Below are 12,543 nucleotides of genomic sequence, written 5' to 3'. Positions count from 1 at the left end.
TTTTGTATAAATTATTATAAGTAATTCAATTGAAAACCATAAGGTGATCATAGGTTTGTATTTTCCAAAATGTCTGCCATTGCAGTTGTATTACATGGCCCAGTGTTGAATCTTGAACAGGTTATTAAGACAAGAAAAAGTCTCTCTTTGGATGGGGGGTGGGCTTGTGGCCAGTCTTTGTGTAAATAAAAACATTCCAAGCATGGGGTAACAATGTCCTTTCATGTCTCGTAGGCTCTAGTTGCCTGCAATCAAGCTTAAGAGAATGTCCTCTAAAATAAATTGCAGTAGTTTCAATATCACTTGATCCTATAAATTCAGATTTAAGTTGATCAGCTTTTATGAATGAGGAGCTTCACCAAAGTGCGATCAGTCAGATTGGTGATCAGGTCCTACCCCCAATTTGGATTATATACTAAAAAGTCTAGATAAAAATAATAGTTTAAAGACTCTTAAAATGTAGTCACTCTACTAATGTCCCAAAAAACTGTCTAATCGCATGTAAGCAAATAAGACAAAATGAGGATATGTGTTGTGGGTGTGCAAATACAATGATCGGCTACAACATTGAAGTCATCTGCCATGTAGGTCCCCCTCGTGATTTAAATACAGCTCTGATGCATTGAGGCATGGACTCCACAAAACATCTGAACATGTCCTGTGGTGTTTCGCACCAGGACATTAGCAGCAGATCCTTTAAGTCCTGCAAGTTGTAAGGTGGGGCCTCCATGCATTGTAATTGTTGTTCCAGAACATCCCACAGATGATCAATCAGATTGAGTTTGGGGAATTGGAAGGCCAAGGCAACAAGTTGAACTCTTTATCATGTTCCTCAAACCATTCCTGAACAAATTTTGCAGGTGGCAGGGTGCATTATCCTGCTGAAAGAGGCTACTGCCATAAGGGAACATACGTGGTCTGCAACAATCTCTTGGTAGGTGGTAGGTGTCAAAGTAACATGAATGTCAGAACACCAGCAGAACATTGCACATAGCTTAACACTGGCTCAGCTGGCCTGCCTTTTCCCCATCTCTTCCCCATCCTGCATCCTGCTGCCATCTCTTACCCAGGTAAATGAAACACACACCAGGCCATCCACAGGCCATCCAACCAAGAAAACTTGGTTCTTAAGACTAGCCAACCTTCTTCTGTTGTTCCTTGGTCTAGTTCTGATATTCACATCCTAATTGAAGGCACTTTCTGTGGTGGAAAGTGGTCATCATTGGTACTCTGACTGGTCTGGAACAGCATAGCCCCATGCACAGCAAACTACATTGCGCTGTGTGTTCTAACACGTTTTTATCATGGCGAACATTACGTTTTTCAGCCATTTCGACTACAGTAGCTCTTTGTGTAATCGGACGGGCTAGACTTTGCTCCCATGTGCATCAATGATCCTTGGGTGCCCATGAACCTGATGCCAGTTCACCGATTGTCTTTCCTTGCACTACTTTTGGTAGGTACAAACCACTGCATACCGGGAACACCCCATAAACCTTGCAGTTTTGGAGATGCTCTGACCGAGTCATCTAGCCATCATTATTTGACCCTTATCAATGTCACTTGTATCCTTTTGCTTGCCCATTTTTCCTGCTACCAACACATGAAATTTAAGAACTAGCTATTCACTTGCTGCCTAATATACACCACCCCTTGACAAGTGCCATTGAAATGATATCATCAATGTTATTCACTTCGCATATCAATGCTTTATTCTGACATGCAACATATACATATCGTAACACCAATATTTTCCTGTCTAGCATTTCTGATGTATTGTGCTTCAGCAAAACTCCTAGGATACAATGTAGATTATGTAAATGATGACATATAGCATTGCCATTCTGCCTTGTTGGTTTCTGTATAAATGGCGTCTTTTAAACATAGCTTTTAAACAAAAACAATAGTAAGGACCTACATGAACCTAATTCTTATGCTAATTGGCTCTTCAGTGTAGAGAAGGCGTTGGTATACAGCTGAAAGTCATATAAAAAACCTGAAGTTAAAATATAGATATGTCGCTAGTGATAACTCACTCACTTGCTAAACAATGCTTTGAAATCGAGTAGCACAATTTTTCATTCATATGAATTGGACAGTACTAGCCACCGGTCTGCATTGTGAGCTCAATAACAATATTGCTCATTTGTTATTTTTGCTTGTACACACTATGAGGTAAATTTGTTAGTTGTCAGAAAAACTTGTATCTCTTAAAGTTATGCATGGACGTCAGAAAATGTTTAGTGGTATTAACTAGCACTGCTTGTGGCCTGACTTCCAAACATAACTCATGACTTTAACAAGCATATTTTTTTGTTATTTTGTTTAAGTGCAAAGTTTATTGATGCCATACAGTATGTGGCAAGTGATCGCAGAATACACCTTGCTAGTACTGAAATATCTCCACAGATTATAACCATAATGTCCTTCAAACTTTGATAACAAATAACAAAAAACAAAAACAAGAACATATCTCATTTCTTCAGTCCTTTGGTTGTGTGGTGAAGGGTAATATTGCAATAAGGATATGGAGTCAAAAGAGCCCCCAAACAGGACTAGGTGAGGTTCAGTCATCTGGTGCTCAATCCCTCTAGCACCAATAAAAAATACCCCCTTTACACCAAATAGAGCCTGGAGATGCCCAGTCCTTTGGACTCAGTAGCCAACTAACCACAGTGTATTCAATGATCTTCATGACAACAGGGATATACACTTGAAGAAATCTTTATTTTTGAACCCACCATACAATAGCTGAAAGGTCTGAATTATTTTTATATGATTTCTTTTCCTTGGCACAAACTGTTATCTACTACTGGCTCCAGTAATAGGATTTGGTGTACTTCTGGCAGATGGACTCTTAATCTGGCGAAGGGCTAGAGGGCTGCTGCTTATTATAGAGTGTTTTTTTACATTATAATTGTTTATTCACTTTTACTTTGTCCATATTTTATGTTTTTTTAATCCCTTCTCTTATGTTTTGGGGGATTTTATGTATTTTTTGCAATAATATTTTTATTTTTTAATTCTAAATAGATTGTTAGCGGTACCTTGATTTCCCTAAAATTAAGAATTTTTTATTTTTTTTATTTAATGAGTTGTTCCCTCTTTAAGGTTTAGTAGCTTCTCTAACAACAGCTTCCGTTTTTATCTTTAAAAGGGACACTATAGTCACCAGAACAACTACAGCTTATTGAATTTGTTCTGGTGAGTAGAATCATTACCTTCAGGCTTTTTGCTGTAAGCACTGTCTTTTCAGAGAAAATGCAGTGTTTACCTTACAGCCTAGTGATAACTTCACTGGCCACTCCTCAGATAGCTGTTAGAGATCCTTCCTGGGTCATGGTTGCCTAAAATGCATCCAAACATTCAGTATCTCCTCCCTCTGCATGCAGACACTAAACTTTCCTCATAGAGATTCATTGATTCAATTCATCTCTATGAGGAGATGCTGATTGGCCAGGGCTGTGTTTGAATCATGCTGGCTCTGCCCCTGATCCGCCTCCTTGTCAGTCTCAGCCAATGGGGAAGCACTGTGATTGGATCAGGCTACCAGTTCTGATGATGTCAGCACACTGCTGTTTTTCTGAGTCTAACAGCATGCAGAGTTACAGTTTCAAGCTTGAATACAGTAAGATTTCTACTATATTTATGGAGGCATGAGGGGCCCAGGGGGGCTAGATGGTGGTTTTAACACTATAGGGTCAGGAATACATGTTTGTGTTCCTGACCCTATAGTGATCCTTTAAGTATAACGTATACCATTTTTATATTATATATATTATAATATAATAATTGAATATATTATATGAGCACCACAATTATGGAATAACCTCAGGGACACAGTCAAATCTAAAGCATAGCACACAGTTAATCTAAAATCTTTTAAGAGATCTATGGCAATATACCTCAATACAGAATGCACCTGTTATGGTTAAATATATGTATTACCTTTCATGTATTAAATTTATGTGTGTATGTGTGTATGTATGTATGTGTGTATATGTGTGTACGTATGTATGTATGTGTGTATGTATGTATGTGTGTGTGTGTGTGTGTATATATATACATATACATACACACATACATTTAATACATATATTGTATTTTGTAATATTGTATTTTTGTAATATTGTATCCTATTGTAACAATGTAATGTTTTGTGGACCCAGGACATACTTGAAAACGAGAGAAATCTCAATGTATCCATCCTGGTAAAATATTTTATAAATAAATACATATTATCTACAACAGCTAGGTATGAATTATGCTTGATATTTACTAGATGGAGGAGTGTAGGTATGGTATTTAGATTATGTGGAGTTTAGGAATAGGAACGTTTAACTTTGTAAGATGAGCAAAGGTTGACATTTTTGTCATAGCACTAGAGGGACAGGACACCCTGTGGCTTTTCAGGTATTAGTATCAAGGGAACTGTGCATCTCATCATCCTGTAATAATTGGGGCAAGAGACTTATGAAACCCTTCACCCCAAGGCTCTGGATGTTTTGGTAGGGGTCAGTTTTATCAGTAGGAAGAGCAGGTAGATTCCTGCAGGCACGTGTCTACCAGAGGTGCCTCGACTGACTGCAAACAAGCATTGTGCTATGTGGTAATTGCACGTTTTACCTGACTCTAGTGTATATCCTCCAAATAATGGAGCAAGTAATAGAGAACTTGATGTATTGGATTGGAATTAAGGGCACATAAAAATGTGTGAACGTATAGTAGTGTACATTTCAGATATTTAGATAGTTTAGATAGATTGATCCTGTAAAATGTTCATTGTCCTAAAAAAACTAAGTTTTAAAAAGCCCCCAAAAAATCCTGGCTCTCAGACTTGGGTTTAAAATGTAAGATGCCACAGATATAAAACTTTTATATGAGTGTCATGCAATACTATATGTGAACCCTGTGAAAGAAACAGTTAAAATGACATACAATGCATTACTAGAGTCACATGTGGGGCAGGGGATATCAGTCGTCCAATAAGGCACAAATTAGCATATAAAAATCATATACATGATTATTCACTACAGTGACAATTGCAGGGAAGTCAAAGTGAATTTAAAATTAAAGGCCAGGGTAGTCATAGCTGACTCTGAGAGTTTTCCAGTTCAGCTATTTTGGCCTTAAATTGAAGTTCACTTTGAATTCCTTGCAATTCTACATTTAGTGAGTAACCCTGTAAGTGTCGAAAACACTATAGCACATGGTTATATAGGGAAGTAAGGATACGATTTATGGAGTTGTACAGAGAAGTCTTAGGTTGAGGGTGAGAATTGTAAGCAGGTATTTGATACTTTGAATCTTAGATGACTTAGAATTACATTGAACTGTTAAGAGAGCTATGAGGAAAAGGAAATGGTAATGTAGGCAGATAGGTAATTATAGGGAGAGGTAATAGGAAGAATTTATATTTAGCTATACAAAAAGCTGAATGATGGAAAGGAACTTTTCTAATTATAAGGTAAAGGGGGTGCAGCAGTTTAAAAAGCTCTGTACTTTGTCACTCTGCCCTACACAGTCATTTCCATATTCCTGTACTGTCTGTTGAGGAAGATACATTAAGAAAATAACACAATTCAAGTCATTCCGCACTTCCAAAGGGTCTTCGTTGCGTCATATGGGAAATACAGTTCCACACGTATTCCACTCTTTATATAAAGAAATTAATAATACTACTAGTCATTGCATAGTGCCGTCCATCTATTTCTAGTTGCTATGCTTTATGACTCCAATATTTGTTGAAGGTTTGGAAGGATATGTGGTGGATACAAAATAGATACAAGTCTTTTCTAATACTTATAATAATTCTACGCTTCTCTATATATAGGCATGAATCAGTTGATGGAGTATCAGAAGGAGCACAGAGTCTTCCACGTCTCAGACACCCCAGACCTGAGGATACCATACAGAGGAGAACGTCAAGGACATCAAAGGTTAGAAATCTTTGCTGTGTCACAGAGCAGTAATACATGTCTTTATAGCGTCTCTTTGTGTTTGGTCACCATTCAGTAGGTCACAATGTTTTGGTGCAGGATGTCATAGTATTAATTAGGATACTTTTCTCCTTAGCACATACTAATAATATTATGGTCATACTTTGCCTCTGAGTCATTGCAGACTCTTCACAACTTAACATTACAGGAATCCACATTACTTGGCACAGGGAAAATGAACCAGACTCACCCATACAGAATATTCAGCCATCAGATGCTGTCTCTGCATTTCATGGTCAATTAAGACACCAGAATAGCTATTTTAATCACGAGTGAACTACTGAGATGGAGCCATGAGTCACATAATCATTTCATATTACAGATTAAGGAACAGAGCACACATACATTTTACATTCACCTATCTCAGCAAACAGATATGGGGATTCAGTTCCACCGTATGACCATATTGTGTTAAGCCCACCATTACTTGAATTTGTCACTTCAGAATTGTCACTTCAGTGAATAACCCTATAATAGTACTAAACAACTGCATTAAACAAATTCTCAATCCCAGTTGTTTTCCAACATGGCTAGTTTAGCCTAGACCTTACAATTACGCTTTCAATACACTAGAATTTGGTGTTTAGTGAATAAACTCCTATTTGTGAACAGGTGGTTTTCTTGTGTTGCATATTTTAGATGCTGAGGTTTTATGATTAATTCGTAGGCATGTTTTCCTTCTGATGACCCTTCCATGCAAATTAATTATGTTTGTGCAAGCTCAATTGCGCTGTGGACCAGGGCACAGGTACTCAACTGTTCCAGTGCCAGCTAAATCTTCCTGCAGGTCATTTTCAGTAATATGGGGCAGGCCCGGACTGGCCATAGGGCTGGCCCGCGATAACGATGGGGCGAGGCTGACAGTGGAGCTCACCGGATCTCCCCTGTCTGCCCATGCAGAGCCGGCACTATCCAAGCGCCGGCCCTGCTGTGTGCCTTTATGGGCCGGTGGGGAGATCAAAGACAGGCACAGACATGCGGCTGCCAGCTGTGGAGGGACGGAGAGGAGGATCCGGGAAAGCTCTTACCTGCAGCTCCACTGGATTCCTCTCGCGAGGTCATTGCATTGCCGTGGCTACCATGGCAACGCTCAGATCTGACAAGAGTGAACTCTAGCCCCGCGGACTAGAGTTAACTCACCACTAGGACCATTGCAGCACGGTCAGGAGGAAGGGAGGGGGGATATAACGTTTTTTGGATTTTTTTATTAAAAGAAAATACATATTTAATATATTTAAGTCTGTTCCCGCCATACACACACAATCCCACATATTCACACACACACACACAAACACACACAGCACACACACACTAACAGCACCCTCACACACTCACAGCACCCTCACACACACACACCACCCTCACACACAGACACACAGCACACTCACACACAGCACCCTCACACACGCACACACACACACACACACACACACACATACAACACCCTCACACACAGCACCTTCACACACATACACACACACACATAGCTCAAACATACACAGCACCCTCACACACACAGCACACACACAGCACCATTACACACACAGCACACTCACACCAGGGGCGGATCCAGAGCCTTATCTCAGGAGGAGCACTCATAGATTATTTAACCCCTTAAGGACGTAGGACGGTTCAGGACCGTCATCGGCATTTTTTCATTGCCGACCAACGACGGTCCTGAACCGTCCTAAATTTAAGATGTACTTACCCGATCGCCGTCGTTCCCCCGGCGGCGATCGGCGGTGCTCCCGTTGTGGGGAGACTGCCTGCAGCCCAGACAGTCTCCCCATGGCGAATTAGGACCCCTGTGGCCATGTGATCGCCCAACAGGGCGACCACATGGTCACAATAGGTGTCCATCTGTCTGCCTGCAGGGGGACTGTCTGTGCTGACAGGCAGTCTCCCTGCTAGTGTAAAATCATAAAAAAAAAATAAAGTTAAAGTTAATAAAAAAAATATTATTATATATGTGTATATATATATATATATATATATGATATATAGACATATATTATACCTATATAATATATGTCTATATATCATATATATAATGTCATGCTAAGTGTATTTTTATATTAATATGTACATATATTAATATAAAAATACACTTATAATTAAATTACACACGTATATACAATATATATAATAACTATATATATTGTATATATATATATATATATATATATATATATTATAAAATACAAATAATAAGTAATTTAAATTAAATTAAACATGTAAAAATAATAATAAAAATTAAAAAAAATATATATATCTATACGAAATGTTATTCTAACTGTATTTTGATATTAATATATATATTTTTATATCAAAGTACACTTAGAATGAAATTGTATATATATCTATGTATATATAAATAAATAAAAAGAATACGAACTATTCATATGTCCATATACAAAATTACACAAATAATTATATAAATATACACGTAGACTTCAAATATATAAATATGCATATATATTTAAATTCTACGTGCGTATTTATGTAATATTTTTACATAATTAAGTTATTTTATTGATTGCAATTTAAGGGACCTGCCTGCCAACCCAGGCCGAAAGTCCAGAGAATTTAATTTGCTATCTCTGTATTTTACCCTGTAACGTTCTACGACACCCTAAAACCTGTACATGGGGGGTACTGTTTTACTCGGGAAACTTCACTGAACACAAATATTAGTGATTCAAAACAGTAAAACATATCACAGCGATGATATTGTCAGTGAAAGTGACTTTTCTTGCATTTTTCACACACACACACATTGAAAATGGCCAGGTTGGTTACGTTGCCTTTGAGAGCGTATGGTAGCCCAGGAATGATAATTACCCCCATGATGGCATACCATTTGCAAAAGAAGACAACCCAAGGTATTGCAAATGGGGTATGTCCAGTCTTTTTTAGTAACCACTTAGTCACAAACACTGGCCAAAATTAGCGTTCAATTTAGTTTTTTACTTTTTTCACACACAAACAAATATGAACGCTAACTTTGGCCAGTGTTTGCGACTAACTGGCTACTAAAAAAGTCTGGACATACCCCATATTGAATACCCTGGGTTGTCTACTTAAAAAAGAATATGTACATGTGGGGTGTTATTCAGCGATTTATGACAGATAATAGTGTTACAATGTCACTATTGATACATTTTAAAAATGTATGTTTTGAAACCGCAATATCCTACTTGTACTTATAGCCCTATAACATGCAAAAAAATAGCAAAAAAGCATGTAAACACTGGGTATTTTTAAGCTCAGGACAAAATTTTGAATCTATTTAGCAGTTTTTTTCATTCGCTTTTGTAGATGAGTAAAAGATTTTTCACATAAAAGTCAAAAAACATGTATTTTTTTTAAATTTTTCATCATATTTTTTCATTTAAAAAAAATTAAATTACATGAGATTATATAAATAATGGTATGTAAAGAAAGCCCCTTTTGTCCTGAAAAAAAACCAATATATAATTTGTATGGGAACAGTAAATGAGAGAGCGGAAAATTACAGCTAAACACAAACACCACAAAAGTGTACAAAGATGCCTGGTCGCAAATGTACAACATCGCAAAAACAGCCCGGTCCTTAAGGGGTTAAAGAAACAATCCAGGCACAATAACTACTACAGCTCTCTGTTGTGGTTATGGTGTCAGAAGTGACGTGGCACCCTCCCAGAGTAAATAGTCAAACCATTTAAGAACAGTTTGACAATTTACCTGGGGTCTGCCAGCATAGAGGCTGTAGTAGGGGATAGAGCCTCTAGTAATATGTGTGTGTGTATGTGTGAGTAGGCAGTGTGTGTGTGTGTGTGTGTGAGGGGTGCAGTATGTGTGTATGGGAGGCTGTGAGTGTGTGAGGGGATGCAGGGTGGGTATAGCAGGCAGTGTGTGGGGGGGGTGGGCAATTGCCCGGTTGCCCCCTCTGGATCCGCCACTTCCTCACACACGCAGTACCCCTCTTACACACACTGCACCCCTCACACACACACATGGTGCACCTTTCACACATGCACACAGCACACTCACACACAACACTCTCACACACAGAACACCCCTCTTACACACACACTGCACCCTTCACACATACACACAGCACACTCACACACACAGCACCCATCTTATACACAAACTGCACCCCTCACACCCAACACACTGCGCCCCTAACTCATACAATACTTTCAAACATATATATATATATATATATATATATATATATACTACAGCACCCCTCACACTGCACCACTACACACATTACGCTCCAGATACACGCTAGATCCCTTACCCAACTCTGGATCATCTAATCTACACACACACACACATACACACACTACATCCCTATATACACTCTGAATCTTCAACACACACACACACACACACATACAATCTCCTATAAACACTCTGGGTCCTTTACACACTAGATCCTCTACACACACAAACTGCACCACCTACACACACTACATTCCTGACATACAAACTCTGGATCCTCTATGCACACACTACATTCCTTGTAAGAAAACACATACTACATTATCTAAACACAGATTATATATACATATGAAACGGATGATATTCTTAGTATATGAATCTATAAGTACAAAGCAAGAAACAGATTATGGTGCAGTACAGTAGATGCTTGTGAAAGGAGTACAAATGGGCAAAAGTGCACACTCACACTTTTTAGATACCAATTGTTTGTATATACTATACCATTCCATTTCCTATTTTGTCTTTTTTTCACATATACCTACTCCATCCTGAAAACAAGCTCCAAGGACCCTCCACTTATATCCATAGACGGGGATTATTCCGTTCAGGCATTCATAATATAGCTGATACAGCTCTAAAAAGTGTGTGTGCACTTTTGTCCATTTGTACTCCCTTCACAACATCTACTGTACTGCACCATAATTTAACAACGTGGCCGGGCGCCCTGTGATTACTCCTCCCAGCATACAGAGAGCCCGCGCGGGAGGAAGCAGGAAGGAGGAGGGAGTCAGAGTGGGGTGCATCAGGCTGAGCAACCACTGGAACCCAGGGAAAGTCACAAAAGGTAGGAAACATTTTCTGTGTGTGTATGTGTGTCTCTGTATGTGTGTGTGTGTGTGTGTCTGTATGTGTGTATGTTTGTATGTATGTGTGTCTCTGTATGTGTGTATGTATGTGTGTATGTATGTACGTACGTACGTACGTGTGTGTCTGTGTCTCTGTATGTGTGTGTGTGTGTGTGTGTATGTGTGCATGTATGTGTGTCTGTGTCTCTGTATGTATGTGTCTGTGTCTCTGTATGTGTGTCTCTGTATGTCTGTGTGTGTATCTATATGTGTGTGTGTCTGTGTCTCTGTATGTGTGTGTGTCTGTGACTATTTATGTGTGTATGTGTGTGTGTCTGTATGTGTGTGTGTCTCTGTATGTGTGTGTGTATCTCTGTATGTGTGTGTCTCTGTATGTATGTGTCTGTATGTGTGTGTCTCTGTATGTATGTGTCTGCATGTATGTGTCTGTGTGTTTATGTATGTATGTGTCTGTCGGGGGTGTGTGTGTCTGTCTGTATGTGTTGGGGGGGCCCACAGTCAGGGGGGAGAGGGTCAGGGTGGGGTGGGGTCACAGTAGAGGGGGGAGGCCCATGGATCCGTTTTGCACCGGGGCCCCATGGATTGTGTGTACGCCACTCTCTTAAGCGCTGATTACCTCTTGTCTGTTATCTTTACTATCCACTTTACAAGGGTGGAGAGAACCCCTTGTTGGTGATTTGCTGCTAATTATAGATATTGAGCACTTATACTCACCAGTTGTTCCATTCTCTAAACATACACTCTCTACAACCCCTAAACACACTATGTTACCTATACACACACACTACAGCCCGTATGCATACACTCGCTATATCCCCTATAACACTATGCCCCCTATACACACACTCTCTACAGCCCCTAGCCACACATATTACACTACAAACACGAATGAAAATGACCTAGTTACACAATACCACACCACAATCAGCTCACGCTACACACACGCAATCGCACAAGCAGGCTCCAAACACATGCACAATACGCTTTCCTGGCCCTTTTGTCCTCTAGTATTCCACTTATGGAGACACCAGAGACAATTTAAAAGCAAACACAGCGCAATCATGTTATTAAATTTGCTTGAACAAATACAGGGCCTTTTTCTCATGCTAGAGCTCTTCAGCGGGGCTCTGTGCATTGAACCAACATGCTCACTTTGAGAGGGAGAATGCTTGTCATTAGTGATGACAAAACACACCCTCTCTGGCCCCTGTCTCCTTTTCAGGGGGCTGCTGTGATTAAAAAATGCCAAAGCCAAATTTTTTTCCCAGTCCGGTCCTGATATGGGGGTTTGATTTTGCTTTCCTCACCAGTCTGCAAGGAGTTCTGTTGGAGATTATTCTTGGCCTATATTAGTTTCCTGATTTCACTTTGACGTTTCCTGTAACTTCCATTTCTCAGTGGAAAGTGCAAGCTGTGAGCATTTATATATTATTTTATTACACACCCTGCCCCCGCCTTGTAAGTAT

The 12,543-nt window shown here is 39.4% G+C and overlaps 1 protein-coding gene across 1 annotated transcript in view; it reads left to right on the top strand.

Moving 5' to 3' along the window:
• Window positions 1-12,543, top strand: part of CRYBG2 (crystallin beta-gamma domain containing 2) — a 161,614-nt gene that overhangs the window by 63,222 nt on the left and 85,849 nt on the right. Inside the window, exon 2 of the mRNA XM_063453282.1 lies at window positions 5,834-5,939. Coding sequence (XP_063309352.1) covers window positions 5,834-5,939 — 106 coding nt within the window. The remainder of the gene's footprint in view (window positions 1-5,833; window positions 5,940-12,543) is intronic.

This window comes from Pelobates fuscus, chromosome 1 (genome assembly GCF_036172605.1).
Source record: "Pelobates fuscus isolate aPelFus1 chromosome 1, aPelFus1.pri, whole genome shotgun sequence".
Taxonomy (NCBI): Eukaryota; Metazoa; Chordata; class Amphibia; order Anura; family Pelobatidae; genus Pelobates; species Pelobates fuscus.
The sequence above is the reverse complement of the archived record's forward strand: the minus strand, read 5'-3'. Positions and strand labels throughout refer to the sequence as shown.